This window comes from Crinia signifera, chromosome 11 (genome assembly GCF_055691185.1).
Source record: "Crinia signifera chromosome 11, ASM5569118v1, whole genome shotgun sequence".
In the NCBI taxonomy this organism is placed as follows: domain Eukaryota; kingdom Metazoa; phylum Chordata; class Amphibia; order Anura; family Myobatrachidae; genus Crinia; species Crinia signifera.
In genome coordinates, this window is record NC_139227.1 from 57,139,802 (window position 1) to 57,158,432 (window position 18,631).

The 18,631-nt window shown below is 46.6% G+C and overlaps 1 protein-coding gene across 1 annotated transcript in view; it reads left to right on the forward strand.

Moving 5' to 3' along the window:
* Nucleotides 1-30: 30 nt before the first annotated feature.
* Nucleotides 31-18,631, forward strand: part of KIFC3 (kinesin family member C3) — a 45,426-nt gene continuing 26,825 nt past the window's right edge. The window contains exon 1 of the mRNA XM_083165316.1: nucleotides 31-138. Coding sequence (XP_083021442.1) covers nucleotides 126-138 — 13 coding nt within the window. The 5' untranslated portion in view covers nucleotides 31-125. The remainder of the gene's footprint in view (nucleotides 139-18,631) is intronic.

Below are 18,631 nucleotides of genomic sequence, written 5' to 3' on the forward strand. Positions count from 1 at the left end.
ATTACTATTGTTCTGCCTTCTGTCAGTTCTCCCAGGCTGTGACCAGCGTCCAAGAGGCAAATTGTGATCTTCTCTCCAAATACAGGCAGGAACTTCACCTCCGAAAAGAGTGTCACAACCAGCTCATGCGTCTGAGAGGTGAGAGTGCAATACATTCCACATAGTGACATGTGTGTAAGGCGAGTGTGTAATACACAATACATAGTGACAGGTGTGTAATACACAATGCATAGTGGGCCTTCTTCACATTCAATCACAACCTTGATGGTGTGGCAGCTGAGCAGTTATCGGCAGATGGCACCCCTGCAGAGATGGCGATTGGATAACTAGGGGACAGGGCTCCATATTCTCTGTTATGTTCTGCTATATTGGATAACTAGGGGACAGCGCTCCATATTCTCTGTATGTTCTGTTACAGTATATTGGATAACTAGGGGACAGTGCTCCATATTCTCTGTATGTTCTGCCATATTGGATTACTAGGGGGCCGCGCCCTATATTCTCTGTATGTTCTGCTATACTGGATAACTAGAGGACAGCGCTCCATATTCTCTGTATGTTCTGTTATATTGGATAACTAGGGGACAGCGCTCCATATTCTCTGTATGTTCTGATATATTGGATAACTAGGGGACAGAACTCCATATTCTCTGTATGTTCTGTTATATTGGAAAAATAGGGGACAGCTCCCTGTATTCTCTGTATATTGTTATATTGTATAACTAGGGGACAACGCTTCATATTCTCTGTATGTTCTGTTATATTTGATAACTAGGGGACATCTCTCCGTATTCTCTGTATGTTAGTTATCCAAGTTGGATAACTAAGGGATAGCGCACCATATTTTCTGTTTGTTCTCTTATATTGGAAACAAAGGGACAGCGCTCCATATTCTCTGTATGTTCTGCTATATTGGATAAAGGGGAGAGGCTGACGCTTTGACCCAAATAAACAAGGCAACACTTTCAATTGGGCCAAAAACTGTCATAGCTTTTATTAAATTTAAAAACACTTCAACCATAACCTTACACCATATGTCGCAGGGCCAGGAAAGGATTGGTGAGCAATTTTCGATCTAAAATGGATGGGGCGTGTCCGGCCCGACATCCCGCCCCTCCTGATCAACCTATGGGTGGAGGCGCGCTCGGCCCGACTATTTTTTTTATTTATTAACAGTTTCTTATATAGCGCACACAGATTCCGCAGCGCTTTACAGAGCATAGTTATAATCAAAAACACATAACAAATTACAGTACAAGACAGTTTAGGACAAGTACATGGTTAATATGGATAGTTGCACCAGGGGACAGGACACTGAAGCAATTATCAGGGTGGCAGAGGTTTATATATTCTAAGAAAGGCACATAAGGAGAGAGGGCCCTGCTCGTGAGAGCTTACATTCTAAAAGGGGAGGGTTAGACTGGGGTGACACAGAAGGTGAAGAAGTGAGCTTAAACAGGTTAGGTTGAGAGATTGTCAGGTTTTATGCAGGAGGGTGGGAAAAGGTCAGCTTAGTCTTTAATATTTTAAGTCTAAAAAAGCGCTGGGCCATCCAGGAGTAGACAGCAGAGAGACAGTTGGAGATATGAGTGAGGATAGAGGGAGAGCGATCAGGAAAGGATCGGAAGATTTTAGTATTATCAGCATTGAGGTGATAGTGGAAGTTAAGTGAGCAAATAAGCTCACCCAGAGAGGACATGTAGAGATAGAGAAGAAGAGGGCCAAGAATAAAATGTTGGGGGACACCCATTATCAATGGAAGAGCAGGAGAGGTGTGCATTTTCAAAACAGACAGTGCATATGCAAGCAGAAAGAGTAATATTCAAAGTTTTAGCAGTTAAGAGTTGCACTTATGTTGATTGTAGTTTCCTTCAGTTTCTGTCCAGTTTAAGTCCAGGCTAAGGGGGGTATTCAATCTTCGGGTCACGGCAGACGAGCTTGCTCGCCTGCCGTGACCCAGTCCCGTTCTCGGTCAGTTTGACCGAGAACATGCAGGCGGGATTCAATGTCCCGCCTGCAGCGGGACGAGAAGGGGGCGTGGCCGCGAGTTGCGGCCGGGAAGTGACGAGATGCAGCCGGCAGCTCGTCACTTCCCGGCTGTTCTCGGCAGAACGAGCCCGACAGCTAGAGATGTCGGGTTCGTTCTGCCAGGAAACCCTGTTCAATGCTGTCGGGGAAGACAGCATTGAATAGGTCCCGTCGAGCATCTCCCCCACGGGAGATGCACGACGGCGATTGAATATCCCCCTTAGTCTAGGCGACAGTGTGCGGTTGTATATTCCTACTTAGAATCTTCCTACTTTGAATTCTGACAAAATTTCTAAAGCCAGATTTCTTTAGTCAGCCTCCTATACTCTAATAAGTAGGTCTGTAAAAGCTGTTTCTAACTTCAGTAATTAAGACCGCACCCAAAGCCCCTCTCCCACTAGAGAAAGTGAGCAATAAAACTGAGATAAGCAAATGGTGAGATGTTACAGACTATGTCCAAGTCACTAGTCAATTTTAAGTCACTATCTAATTTTAAAAATAAAATTGTACATTTACCTAGACAATGCAGTATACTAATCACAGTGATGCTAGTTCAAATATGACTGTTGCATGAATGATATTTTACCTAGACAATGCAGTATACTAATCACAGTGATGCCATACCTCCCAACATGACCCTCTCCAGGAGGGACACAATGCTCTGTTTCTGGACTTCCCTCTAAATGTATGATTGCCATTACCTGTGGAGAAATGCCTTTCTTATTAGTAAACCTGTTGAAAACAATGATGGCAATCATACATTAAGAGGAAAGTCCAGAAGCAGAGCATTGTGTCCCTCCTGGAGAGGGTCATGTTGGGAGGTATGGTGATGCTAGTTCAAATATGACTGTTGCATGAATGATATTTTACCTAGACAATGCAGTATACTAATCACAGGGATGCTAGTTCAAATATGACTGTTGCATGAATGATATTTTACCTGCAATGAGAAGAGAATAAGACAGGAGTTATGTCACAGCAAGTCCAGGCTAAGTCTAGGCGACAGTGTGCGGTTGTATATTCCTATGCGGGCACGATGCGTCCCGCGTCCCCTCCTCCGTACCTATGGGTGGAGACGCGACCTGTGGTCCCGCCTCCCCTCCAACCACAGTCGGGGGTGGGTTGCGGCTTGCCCTGACGGGTATTGGCAACCCCGACCCCCTCCCTTACCACCTGGGGTGTGCGGCCTGGTGAATATGCTTGGCCGTCTGACATCCCCTTCCGTACCATTGCATAACATGTCTTGCTCACCTCTTTCCCCATGCCACATGAGGCCCACGGCCTACCGAGGACCGAAGCCCCCACCCTGCGACAGCAACCTCAAACCTGCTCCGAGACTCTTTGAATGACCTTGCCACGCAACTCCAGCCCCATATTCCCATGGGTGCACTCCCTCGCTCCTGCACAACCAGCACACTGATATGTGGTCTCCACATGCCTCACAATGGTCCCGCCCCTGTTATGGACCAGCTTCCTCCTGGCTGTATTCCATCTCTTACCAGCTTTATCAGTTACGGCACCCGCCTTTGTCTCCTGCCAAGCCAACCTTGGGATTATGCTCGCTATGCCAAGTGCACGTTTTTCCACTGCCTATGTGGCCACTCCACATACTCCTTCCTCCACCTAATCCTCTCCAGTCACTATCTTAACCGTGTCGCTGCCTCCCAGGTGCCATTGCCACCTCGGGCCTCTGGCCAAACATTGCCTCCGCTCCTAGAGCCGCTTTTCCTAATTGCCCCCATGTAATTTCCCTGACTCCCAGGCAATGCACTGACTTCAACCTGTGTCCACCCCATGTGGCACTCGTACGCCCAACGAGTAGTACTGGAGTTACATAGTAAGGCTGAAAAAAGACTTGCGTCCATCTAGTTCAACCTGGTATAGATATCCATTGCTGATTTGGTAGGTTCTGATATTTTACAGACAGATTATATTTCTTATTTGTACCCATGGATGTTTTTCTCCAGTAAATGTTTGTCCAACTTTGCCTTGAACGCATTTAATGAGCCAGCCGTTACCACCTCTCTGGGAAGAGAGTTCCAGAGTTTGACTGTTCTGACCGTAAAGAAATTCTTTCTACTAGCTGAATGAAATCTTTTTTTACTCATGCCCTCGTGTCCTAGATTCCTTTCTAGTAGAAAAGAGCGTGTGTGACAGTTCCTTATATTGGCCCTTGATATACTTGTACATGTTGAGCATGTCCCCCCTTAAACGTCTCTTTTCCAATGTAAATAGTCCCAAATTGCTTCTAATTCTATGATGTCCTTTTTATAGTGTGGGGCCCAGAACTGCACTCCGTACTCGAGGTGAGGTCTCACCAATGCTTTATGCAGTGGCATAATTACCCTTGAGTCCCTAGTTTCCATTCCCCTCTTAATACATGCCAGAATTTTCACGAACCCATGTTGGTTAGTACTGAGTAGACTGTGATGGTCTAAATTTTCCTGGATACCATCTCTTAAAAATCCTTCAAATAGTTTACCCACAATTGATGTTAAACTAACGGGTCTGTAATTAGCGGGATCTTCCTTTTTTGAATATTGGCACTACCTCTGGTATTCTCCAATCTTTTGGTACTATACCTGACAATAGTGACTTGCTAAAGATATATTGTAGGGGGGTAGCTAGTTCATCCCTTAATTCCATTAATACCCTTGGATGAATCCCATCTGGCCCTGTTGATTTATTTGCTTTGAGTTTGCTTAGCCTCAGTATTATTTCCTTCGGCGTGAAATCCACAATGAGATCTGGCTTATTTGTCCCGTTTGTGGTAAATGTTCGTTCCACAGTCTGCTCTCCCTTAGTAAATACTGATGAGAAGAATTCATTTAACAGTTTTGCTTTTCCCTTGTCCTCAGTAACACTTTTTCCACTAGTATCAGTTAGTGGGCCTATGTTTTCCTTAATTAAAAGTTTACTATTTATGTATTTAAAAAACTTCTTTGGGTTGGTTTTGCTTTCAGTGGCTATGCACTCTTCATATAATATTTTAGCTGCTTTAATTACCCCTTTACAAGTTTTGTTTGATTCTTTGTGTTTTGCGAACGCCTCCTCATTCAAGTTATTTTTATAGAATTTAAAGGCTCTGGTTTTACTGTTGATAGCTGACCTTACTTTTTTGTCCAACCATGGTGGCTTTTTTTTGTTGAATTTACCCTTAGTTACTTTAGGAATGTATTCAATAGTTAGTGAATCAAGCACCTTTTTTAGAGTATCCCACATTTCCTCTGCATTTTTTCCCTCCATAACCGTTTCCCACCCAATTCCTGTTAGGGCTTCCCTGAATAATTCAAAGTTCGCTTTTCTGAAGTTTAGTATTTTTGCAGATCCTTTTTGATGTAATTTACTGAAGTTGATTTCCAGTGAAACCATATTGTGATCACTGTTCCCTAATTGTTCAATTACTTTTGTGTTTGAAACTAAGTCTGTGTTATTTGTTAATACTAAGTCCAAGAGCGCCTCATCACGAGTTGGAGTTTCTACCATTTGTGTAATAAACTGGTCTTTAAGTAAGCTTAAGAACCCATAGTGGCCCCTGCCCAACACTTGCTTCCTACCATGGGTAACGCTGAACCCATTGGTGTCCTCCCACGCACACTTTCCTCTAGCCTACAAATTTCAAGCATTCCCTGAAACTCACCTCTTCAAGTTTATCATATTTAGGACAACCTCCAGTAGCATTCATATCTAATTGCATCCCCTCGGGACCGTCCTGTAATCTGGTGGGACTTCCATGCTATGGAATCCTATCCTTATGTATCCCTCCTATTATTCCTCTAGACTGTAAGCTTGTGAGCAGGGCCCTCCTACCTACATGTCGGTTTGTATCTACCCAGTTTGTAGAATCACTGTTGTCTCCAATTGTGAAGCGCAACGGAATCTGCTGCGCTATATAAGTAACTGTAAATAAAATAAAATAATGGTCATCACCATAACTGCATGCCGGGGAACCATGCACCTAGACCACTAAGCCACCATACCGCCTGCAATGTCCATTAAAAAAGGGGAGGGGGAGCTTGCTATTTATTGCCTTTAACTTGCTGCTTGCCCCTACGCAGACCCTGGTTCTAATTCCCTTTTGTAACAGTGTTAACATGGGGTAACGGGGGACGGGACAGTAACCTATGCACTAATACCCACCAAAAATTGTTTACTGGGTAGAGAATATCAGTGAATTATCCACAATACAAGAATAAGGGTGCCTCGGCACAAATAAAGGGTGTGGAGGTGCTCCCCTGAGAGTAAAGTACAGTCAAAAAGGGAAAGAGAAAAAGTACTCTTTTTTTTTTTTTTTTTTTAATCATAAAAGAGTTTTCTGGTAGATTCGAACAAGACACAACACATACATGACACACAAAACATATACATACAAATTCTTATATGTGCAACCCCGTCTGAGGTAGGCAGTATTTTGTCAGGTTTAAATTACTTTCCCTGATCAATATAATGTGTAACTGCCTATCTGACGGAAATAGTAAGGACACCTCTATATTATGGGTGAATAGCGAATTTAGTCAACTGTGTGTTCAATGTCTAAAAATACATATCCTTGCGTGACATTGAGAAAAACAGTATGCCCCTGGTATCAGGGAAAAAAGGGAAAAGAAATTTCAGCAAATGCACAAAGTCAATATACTTTAGTTATTATAGCACCACCTGCTGGTCTCAAGATAGCACTGCTCTATTTTTTAGCAATTTTTTGGAGAAAAAAAGGGGGGATACTAAGGAGTAAAGACAGATGGTAAGAATAGGAGTATAAAAGATGGAAAACTGAGTCGGTAGAAGTGTGTCAGTATATCCCTGCAGAGTGATTGTTGCACGGCAACTGCTGCTGATTGTCGTTAGTGGATTGGCTCAACCAATGCCCACAATTGAGCGGGTTGGATCCGTGCGACAGTTGCAGATGTGGATATGGAAAAATTGGGTTACTTCTGTTCACGTTAGGGAAGAGACCCCCCTGGTTGGCTGATGCCCTTGCAAGGAATTGTCACTTCAATCGTAAATGAGTGTACCCAGAAAGTGATAATAGAGCAAGGATTAGATTGGTTACACATACAGACTCCTCAACATGCTGCTTTCTCCCATGTGCTATCAGCATTGGTGGGTGATGAGCGATGTGTCTTGTCTACAGTGTGCCAGAATTTAGAAAATAACAACAGAAAGAATGATAGAAAAATTATTTTATATTTTGTGTCAATATGTCAATCCTTGTATCAATTATTTATGGTCTCCCAAAAGTTGCTTTTTGTTAACACATGTAACACTTTCTATCAAATCCTATAGGTAAAAAAATAGAAGTATATAAAAAGTTATATGAAATTATACAAATATGGAGCAGGAATATATTGGTTCCCCTGAAAGGGGATCTTACCACCTCCCAATCGATTTAGCAGGTGCTATTACTGATTCTTTTTTGGTTTAAAAGTGCTGGAGCTGTATTTCCCTCATGGGACTCAGAAGCCAGGTGGGACTGGTATCTCCTGTCTGGCTTACAAAAAAAAAAAAAGAGAGTACTTTTTCTCTTTCCCTTTTGTAACAGTCAGGCTTCCCCACTCCTGATCATTTAATGCCTTCTGCCGATCCCTTAACCTCAGCCGCTCCTATTCTGGAAGAATGTGCACCAAAATTTCCCAGAGCTCCAGCCCAGCTCTGTGCCCATTAAAAGGTGCTATCATGTTTATGGGGAGCTGTTGACCTGCATACAGCAGGTTAAAACTAAATTCTGTGCTGCCAACACTGGGCAGCATGTCGTGTCCCTGTGATTGACTAGCTGTAACCACCTTCCCTTGCCTACTTGGTCCAACTCCGACATGTATTTGCACAGCCCAAGGCATCCCTACATTAATGTAAAGCAAGTCGGAACTTGAACCCCTATTTCACGCCACTATCCTTGTGAATCAATGCCTATTTCCCTATAGATTAGATTGTAAGCTTGCGAGTAGGGCCCTCATACCTTTGCTGTCTGTAAATACCAATTTTTTTGTATCACTGTCTCCTAGTGTAAAGCGCCACAGAATATGCTGCGCTAAATGACAAACTGTTAATGAATAAATACCAACTCCTCCAACCTAAGTTGCACCACCAAACTGCCCTGACATGCAAACTTGACTAGTAAGGCTTCGCACTCATTGGGACCAATATGCTGTGCTACGTGTGCCAGCTCCCTTGGCCGGTCTGTTCATTCAGGGCGTGCGTCCTGTGCGCACTCGATAAAAAACTGAGAATTCACCTCTGCCCATATATATACTTGCTCCCTTCCATCTGCGGCTCCTTCTAACTTACCTGACATCACGCCACGCTGCGCTGCCCGTCCGCCACCATGCATGTCAGTGCAGCACACTGTCAGGGATCCGGACGCCCAGCCACATGCCCGCTGTGCTGCTATCGCCAGCCCGCCCCGCTGCTGGAGATGGATGGTCGGATCCATGCAAGGGGCAGCTTAGGCGTAGTGGGGTTTTATTAATCAGGTCAGGCATGGCTAGGTCACACCTCAATCAAGTTAACACATGAGCAGTAATGTTTGGGAATGCAGGGCATGTGCAGTGTCCCGTGTGCCAAGGGGGCATATACCTTATGCCCAGCCACATGCCCGCTGTGCTGCTATAGCCCGCCCGACCCTGGAGATGGATGGTCGGTCCTGCTGCTGCCTGTCACCACTACCTCTGTAAGTGACAGTGTAGGGCAGGGGGGATGGGGAAGATTGGCTGGCAGGCAGGCGGGGTGGCTGTTGCATTTACAGTGATATTTTAGGAGCGGGGTCATGTTTTTTTTTTTTTTTTATTAGGGAGGCCAAACTCGGGATTGAGCATTTTTCAATCCCAAATCCCAGGATTGAAAAAATGCCCCGGGATTGGCATCCCTAACCGCTCCTATTCATGGCCTTCCCCAGCAACTTCTGCTGTGTAAATATCACCTCTAAAACTTAACTAATTTGCAGCTGCACAAAATTTACTTAGACCATAATTTCTGACACAGATGATATAACATGCTACTTGCCGCTAAGGTATATGCCCCCTTGGCACCCGGGACACTGCACATGCCCTGCATTCCCAAACATTACTGCTCATGTGTTAACTTGATTGAGGTGTGACCTAGCCATACCTGATTAATAAAACCCCACTAAGCCTAAACTGCCCCTTGCATGGATATCTGCCATTCTCATGCCAAAATTATTTTCCATAGTGTCTTATCTCAGACTTGGAACTATGGACCTATTATTCCCCAGGCACCAATATTACTCCTAGGCTACCCTCCATCTTATGTAGATATCGTCCTGCAAATACTGCCATAACGACTCTGCCGACGCCCCGCTACTGAGTAACCCGCCTCGCGAATAGACCTGTGGTGTTCTAATACACCGCATGCATCCCACCTTCCTGCCCCAAGGCAAGTAAAGTCTGCATTGTGTGCCCTTACCCACATTTAGACTACTGCTATGGTCCCTTTAACAGCCCATAACCTTTTTTTTGACTACAGCTGCGAGACGGAACTATTTGCCTTTGGCAGTACCCCTGTGCCATGCACAAGCTCTGCATTTCTTATTAGCTTCCTGCACCTCCACCCTCCTTTTTCCTACAGTCAGATCCTGCCATACATCTTCCCTCCTACAGTACTATGCCAACCTAGCGGCATTGTGACTGGGCCCCGCAATCCTGCTATCCATATCACTAAGTTCCCTTTTATTACCTGTCTGCAATTGTGCAGTGTACCGGGGTACGCCGGCTCCCCTCCGGCTGCTCCAGAATTCAATGCAGGTGCGCAAACCTAAGCAACATCTTTGCCAGTGTTCCAGTCCACTATGCCTCAACCATGCTGGTACTGCTGTCCTGGTCAAGCACAATTGGCACTGTCTGTCTGACCGGACACGCTGTCTGATGGCTGCCTCCCTTCTCTGAAACAAGCTCACGATGCTTTGTTGTCAGCAGGCCAGTATGGCTTCTCCGGTCCATGAGACCTCCACCCGAAGTGCTGCGTGAGTACATAATGCGTGCATCTCTGCCTCTCGGTACTGCTCCGACAGATCATAGAGAATAAAGGAAACAGAATAAATGGCTTGCTGTTATACCTGTGAGCATCCCTGTGCATATAAAACAATCCTTGCTTGATACAAACATGCCCTTCTCTCTTATGTATCCTATGCAGAGATTTGCACTAGTATGTATACCTGCATGGAAAAGCACGTACTCCAAATATCTATGTATTCCCCCTAAGCATGAGCATATACGCTTACCCATGCCCAGTCTGCACCCCTATCATGTTGCTCTTGGGGGAGGGGGGCTTACTACCTCTATGACTGGATGTTATTTATAAAAGTTTAATGATTGCGCTATTGTTACGCTTGTAAAATGACCCAGAACTTGCTGAACCTTGGTTAGCGCTGCAACCAAGTACTATAGGTGGCCGTGCCTTAACCGTAAATGTGCTGCAAAGGCCTCTGGGACCTCTTGTCTCCTTGGCCCCCATACATTAGGCCAACTTGCCTGAAAGACAAGTCGGACCTAATGTCCTCTGAGCTCTTCCGACAGCTCCACTTGATGTGCCATTTTTCAAATGGGATAAATTGCATGCGATTTATCCCATGTAAATTCCCGGGGAGCTGCAGGGGGCCTGGAGTCCGAGCTGGATGGGGTCCAGGGCGGGCAGGAGTCTCCACAGTGTCCGGCTGGATGGTCACTGCGGAGACCGTGCGGTCAGCGGTGGCAGTGTTTTGAAAACAATTCAAACTATAGGCTGGCCGCTGAGAGAGGATGCGCTCTCAACCAATCAGCGACCTCGTTGATGATTGGCTGGGAGCGCTCTCTCCCTCAGCCAATCAGCGGCAGGCCTATCGTTTGAATTGTTTTCAAAACACTGCCGCCGCTGACCAGCGCAGTGTTTCTGCAGAGCCGCCCCGGACCCTGCACCCGCCGCCCACCCCGCCACCCCACTACCACTACAGACTAGGTCCCAAGTCGGGTGGTCGGACGTGAAGCAGGTCCGACCACCCGACGCAGATCCAATGCGCACGGGACCGCGCATCGGATCTGAGGGGGCATCAGAACTAGCCGATTTTGGTCCGATTTCGGCCAGATCCGACTGATCTGGCCGAAATCTGACCAAAATCGGCTAGTGTATGGGCAGCTTTTACCTTCTTTTCTTACAAAACAAACAATACTACTGATACGCTGATAACACCCACAACAAGCTTGGGGGGAGGGGGAGATAAGGGAGGAAGAGGGTGATGGGCTTTAAGACCCTTTGTGCTGAAAGGAATGCCTGCTCCTCTCCCCCCCCCCCCCCTCCAGACTCCCATCCCTCAGACCCCGTGTGTTATTCACCTTCCCAAACCAATACTTTGATTATTGTGAATTAAATAAAATACATCCCCTCTCCTCAGATGATGAGAAAAATTTAAAACCAAAACGTACAATAGCACAAACCTCTATATCAGCTGGGACTCACGACCCACCCTCCCGCTCAGTGGATACGAAAGAAATTAAGTACAGGTGAAATCTTGCGAGAGCTATCGACCTCTCGCGAGATTCTATGCTTTGTTAATATAAAATTAACCCTTTTTCAATGTGAGCCGGAGATCCGTGTGAACGATCCGGATCTTTTCACTGCCAGCCGTTTTGCCCATCTCTACCCTGGATTGATTGCAGTGTTGTCCCTTGCTGTGGCTCTGGCTGTAGCTGAAAGTTTCTTTGCAAATTGCAACCTGCTTTCTCTCCCCCCCCCCCCCCCCCCCCCCCTCCTCCTCCGGCCACCAGGTGGCGCCTGAGCTGCATGACTCTTTGGTCCGTGACTCTGTGGTGCCTTTCCCCCAGCTGCTGGATGTAAGTTTGCCTCTGTTTCCTCCCGAAAACGCAGTGGGGGCACCCATACTCTTCCAGGGCATCCCTTCTTTGTAGAGATGGCTAGTGAATCGCTGTCTCGACTCAGTGACTCGAGTCATTAAGCTGAATACATGACTCGAGCCACTCACTGTTGGATGAGTCGAGACAGCAGCAGCAGCAGCATTAGTGCAGACAGAGACAGCAGTCCCGAGTCCCAACTCCCTTTGCCTCAGAGGGGGGCCTGGAAGAGTGGAGATAATTTTATTGGTGATGAAACATGTCAGTCAATGACACAGGGGCGGGGCTGAGCAGTGTGCTCAGCTATTATTGGCCAGCAAACCTGGGTAACTTCTAGTGGGGGGGGAGGGAGGCAGGGACATGAGCTCTAAGCTTAGCTCACATGACTCATGAGTCGTGCAGGGCTGCTGTGCCTTGGACGAATCCCTGAGCCTGCAGTGAGAGTTGAGACAGTTCTCACTGTGTGCAGGCTCAGTTATTCAGTAGTGATCTGATGACTCGCTGATGGATCAGAATCAGCAGCAGCCTCCGCAGTGCACTGTGCTCAGCTCAGCCAGTGTGACTGTGGCACACCCCCTGCAGGCTAATAGGGGATGATATATAGATATATATATATATATATCTATAGATTATATATCTATAGATATTCATCTATATATATCTATAGATATATATTTGTAAATCCAAGACCACCAGAATATTTAAATAAAAATTGTAAATTACATAGTAATTACATAACACTGAATCTATGTTGGTATATTATTAACATTCATTGCATAAGCAGCTGCCTGCCTCTGCCAGATGAACTGCACAATCATTATTAAAGCTGGTTCGGTTACTAAGCAGCAGCAAGGGACTGAGCCTCTGCAGCTCCCTAATGTGTTGTGAGCCTTGCACTGTCTCTCTGTGCCTGCCCTGCTTCAATTCCAAATGAGTTGTGATCCAAGCCACTGTCTTATTTCCTGTCTGCCAGCACACTGAGCCTCTGCAACTCACTAATGCTGCTTTCAGACCGCATAACTGGCTTTGACCCTGTATTTGGAAACGTTTCCAAAAACGGGTCTGCCAGATAAAACCCCTTTCACACCGCAGCACTTAAACGGTATATTACCGTTTAAGTGCCGATTTTTTGACACTGACAGACCCGTTTTTGGAAACTTTCCAAATACAGGGTCAAAGCCAGTGCAGCCTTCAGCCCTCCCCTCCGTGCAGCTCCCCCCCCCCCTCGCGTGTCGACCGAGAGCATGTCGACGCCCCCCCGCGCATGTCGACGCCCCCGCGCATGTCGACGCCCCCCACACGTGTCGACGCCCCCCCCACCCCACCCCGCGTGTAGGCGCCCCCCCCCCCGTGTCGACTTACCCCGTGCCGGTACCTCCGTTGTGGACTGCAGCTCAGTATGCTCGGAAAGCACTTATGAAAAAAGTGTCTTCCAGAAAATGGCTGCCCCATAGGAAACCCTGTTTAAAAAAACTGTCTTCCGTATGGGGGGCAGCCATTTTCTGAAAGACACTTTTTTCATAAGTGCTTTCCGAGCATACTGAGCTGCAGTGCCGGGAACCACAACGGAGATACCGGCACGGGGTAAGTCGACACGGGGGGGGGGGGCGCCGACACGCGCGGGGGGGTCGACACGCGGGGGGGCCGTCGACACGCGCGCGGGGGGTGTCGACACGCGCGGGGGGGGCTCCAGTGCTGTGAATACTTAATGAGCGCTCATTAAGTATTCACTGTGCTGAATTTAGGACCCAGCTCATTGGCTGGGTCCTAAATACCGTTTCTGAGCCGATTTTTGCGCTAAAATACCGGTTCAGAAACGGGTAGGACCCTGCATTTTAACCGGTTAGAAAAAACGGCATTTTCTAACCGGTTAAGTGGGACTGGACCTTTCAGACCGCACACATTACCATTTTAAAACGGTAAAAAAACGGCAATTTACCGTTTTAAAAGTGCGGTCTGAAAGGGGCATAAGAGTTGTGAGCCAAGCCACTGTCTTATTTCCTGTCTTCCCTGCACACTGAGTGACTGAGCCTCTGCAACTCACTAAGAGTTGTGAGCCAAGCCACTGTCTTATTTCCTGTCTGCCAGCTCACTGAGCCTCTGCAACTCACTAAGAGTTGTGAGCCAAGCCACTGTCTTACTTCCTGTCTGCCAGCTCACTGAGCCTCTGCAACTCACTAAGAGTTGTGAGCCAAGCCACTGTCTTACTTCCTGTCTTCCCTGCACACTGAGTGACTGAGCCTCTGCAACTCACTGAGTGTGCTGTGAGCCCTGCACTGTCTCCCTGTGCCTGCAATTCCACACTACTCATGAGCCAAGCCACTGACTAACATCCTGTCTGCCTGCACACAGCACACACTGAGGGACAGAGACTCTGCAAGTCCCTGAGTGTGCTGTGAGCCCTGCACTGTCTCCCTGTGCCTGTAATTCCATATGAGTTGTGACTCGAGAGTCGAGTCACTGACTCAACACACTTTACTGAGCTGAGCCGTGCGACTCAACTCATTCCAATGAATCGTACTGCCCATCTCTACTTCTTTGCTACCTCCTCCTGCTGCTGCATCATCATGCTGCCTCTGAGGAGCGATCTCTGCTTTGCTCATCCGGCTGTCTAACCAATGTGGCTGCTGCCTGCAGTGTCTGGCAATGCTGCAGCTGTCTGTAATCAGTTCTCCTGTGCCCTGGTAAAGCTGGGAGCCTGAATGTAACACTCTCACTTCACCTGGCTTTGTCTGCCTGATGCTGGGAGATGGTGCTGCTAACTTCTCCCTGGCTAAAGTGCTGGCTGATCGGCCAGAGGCTGAGCTGGTGCCGTGATGCTGCTGCTGCTAACTGAAGGGTTAATCAGCCATCTTGTTTCTCTTTGAAGGGTTAATCAGCCATCTTGTTTCTCTGTGTTATAGTCTCTGTTCTTGCTTATCTCAAGAAGTTATGTTCTGGCTTGTTTCCAGTTCTCGCTTGCTAGCCCGTACTTTGTAACTTTCGTCAGGAATAGTACATTCTGTGATTTCTCATAACTTACGAATGCTACACTCCCCTGTAAGGCGACGTATAAGCCACCCCACCTCTATGCTGTTATTCCCCTACCTCTGCACCAAATATTAACCAATCATGTAATTGAACCAGCACTGTATGTTATGTATAAATATGTCGTTTTGTCATCATTAAATCAGAGCTAAACCTTGTATCTGTGGTCATCGTTACTGGTCATATCATATAAGGTTACACTCTCACGGAGCTCTAAGGGGTCTTCACACTGAGGTCAAATAAGGTAATTAATAGATAAGGAAATCGATACATCGGCGCATGATCGATTTCCCAACACTAACTTCTCTGGTGAGTGTGTGTTCGGGGCCCGCTCCCACTTACTCTCTCTTAACTCTCCTTACCTCCCCTCCCCTTCTGATAAGGTCCAGCTGCCCTACTGGACAGCTGACCTTCAGAGGTGACAAAATGGGGACGGGGCTTAGCCTCACAGCCCCTTCTCTACGCTGGCTAGTGTCCCCCCTTGCAGCCCTCCCCCTTATCTGCCACTGGTCGCCATGGTGGCTCCCTTTGTCCCCATAACTAGTGGACATTGCGCCATATTCTCTGTATGTTCTGATATATTGGATAACTAGGGAACAGTGCTCCATATTCTCTATGTTCTGTTATAGTATATTGGATAACTAGGGGACAGCTCTCCCTATTCTCTGTGGGTGCCGGACCAGGTCCCGACAGTCGGGATCCCGACTATTAAAACACTGACGGCCGGATTCCCAACGGCCGTCGGCTATTTTCCCTCGTGGGGGTCCACGACCACCATAGAGGGAGAATAGGTGCCCGCGGCGAGAGCAGCGAGCCCGCAAGGGGCTTTGTTGCGCTGACCACGCTATCTGAGTCCGGGCAGTCGGGATCCCGACTGTCGGAGAAACATACCACACCCATTCTCTGTATGCTCTGCCAAGTTGGATAACTAGGGGACAGCGCCCCATATTCGCTGTATGTTCTGTTATATTGGATAACTAGGGGACATCTCTCCGTGTTCTTTGTATGTTCTGTTATATTGGATAACTAGGTGACAGTGCTCCATATTCTCTGTATGTTCTGTTATATTGGATAACTAGGGGACAACTCTCTGTATTCTCTGTATGTTCTGTTATATTGGATAACTAGGGGACAACTCTCCGTGTTCTCTGTATGTTCTGTTATATTGGATAACTAGAGGACAGCGCTCCATGTTCTCTGTATGTTCTGCTATATTGCATAACTAGGGGACAGCGCTCCATATTCTGTTATATTGGATAACTAGTGGACAGCGCTCCATATTCTACATATGTTCTGCTATATTGGATAACTAGGAGACCGCGCTCCTTATTCTCTGTATGTTCTGCTATAATGGATAACTAGAGGACAGAGCTTCATATACTCTGTATGTTCTGTAATATTGGATAACTAGGGGACAGTGCTTCATATTCTCTGTATGTTCTGTTTATATTGGACAACTAGGGGACAGCGCTCCATATTCTCTGTATGTTCTGATATATTAGATAACTAGGGGACAGCTCCCCATATTCTCTGTAGGTTCTGTTATATTGGATAACTAGGGGACAGCGCTCCATATTCTCTGTATGTTCTGTTATATTGGATAACTAGGGGACCGTGCCGCAATCTGGTTACATTGTGTGTGTGTGTGTTTGTGGGGTGGGACATGTTCCTGGAACATGTAAGGTGATAGCTACTAGACGATACAATCCTGTATTCAAAGGGAATATTCGTGTTCTTGCTCGTGTCCGGCCAATAACTGCTGTGGATGGGAACAGTGCTCCATATTCTCTGTATGTTCTGTTATCCTGGATAACTAGAGGACAGCGCTCCATAATCTCCGTATATTCTGCTATACTGGATAACTAGAGGACAGCGCTTCATATTCTCTGTATGTTCTGTTATATTGGATAACTAGGGGACAGCGCTCCATATTCTCTATGTTCTGTTACAGTATATTGAATAAGTAGGGGACAGCTCTCCGTATTCTCTGTGGGTGCCGGACGGGGTCCCGACAGTCGGGATCCCGACAGTCATTAACCCGACGTCGGGATCCCGACTGTTAAAACACTGACGGCCGGATTCCCGACGGCCGTCGGCTATTTTCCCTCGTGGGGGTCCACGACCCCAATAGAGGGAGAATCGGTGCCCGCAGAGTGGCGAGAGCAGCGAGCCCGCAAGGGGCTTTGTTGCGCTGGCCACAGTGTCTGAGTCCGGGCAGTCGGGATCCCGACTGTCGGAGAAACATACCACACCCATTCTCTGTATGCTCTGCCAAGTTGGATAACTAGGGGACAGAGCCCCATATTCTCTGTATGTTCTGTTATATTGGATAACTAGGGGACATCTCTCCGTGTTCTCTGTATGTTCTGTTATATTGGATAACTAGGTGACAGTGCTCCATATTCTCTGTATGTTCTGTTATATTGGATAACTAGGTGACAGCTCTCCGTATTCTCTGTATGCTCTGCCAAGTTGGCTAACTAGGGGACAGCGCACCATATTTTCTGTATGACACAAAAAACGGAGATGTTCCAGTCGCACTGAAGGTGTATTGATTAAATATGATAGGAAACCCCTCTAATAGGATAATCACTGTAATTAATTAAGGGAGGGGGTGCTACCACGGACACAATACAAGGCAATTAAATAGAAAAAAGGAAAGGGTGTCACTGTGTGGTGCACAGGAGGTGAATTTCACATAAAATGTAACCTTTATTGATTTCTTTATAAAATGTTGTGAAATATTGACATAAAATATACACAAATTGACACAGACAAACGTATTAAAAATGATACTCGATCCTCACACAGGGGTTCCCCCGCTGCACTATCTCCCTGAAATAAGTTGGTTCTTCTTAAACAGCACACGCTACTCAAAGTCTCTAAAACATATATATATATATATATGTGTGTGTGTATGTATGTATGTATGTATGTGTATATATATATATATATATATATGTATTTTGGCTGCAATGGTTATCAAAATACATTCATGGGGGAGGGGAGCAGGGGGGATGCACACACTGTGGGTACAATGATCTGCGTACGCTTCGCAAACAAGCTTCTCTGGTCCTGAGAAGCTTGTTTGCGAAGCGTACGCAGACCATTGTACCCACAGTGTGTGCATCCCCCCTGCTCCCCTCCCCCCATGAATGTATTTTGATTTCTGTTTAGCTTAAAATGGCAGCGCTACCCACGGACGCCAGTCGACACTGGGCCCGTGTTGACAGAGCAGCGGTGTGTCCCGCCTATCACCGACTGATCTCTGGTACCTGATTGGCAAAGTGTCGGAGGTGTTATACGTGTACACCATGATCCCTGCTTAACACTGCATAACGGTCGCGGCTGACGATCTCCCACTGAGCGGCAGGTGATCAGCATCGGAAACACAGTCCATATGCTGCACCTGACTGACTCGGGGAAGTAGTCTGAGCGGGTACACATCCCTTGCCCACAAATTGGGGCTGTGGAACAGTACACACCGCCAGATATTGTACCAATCCATTGTGCCTGCTCACGTCACTGCAAACCCCTCATTAAATCTCCACTGATGATAAACCACAAATCATTAATAAATATATATATATATATATATATCCTCCCAGCACCCTCCAGGTCGCCCCATCATTAGCGCCCCAGATTCCATCGTACAACCCATTTCACAATTCTTGGATGCCATCGTCCAACCCATCATTGCCATACAGAAGTCATATATTAAGGACACTACTGCCTTCTTGAAC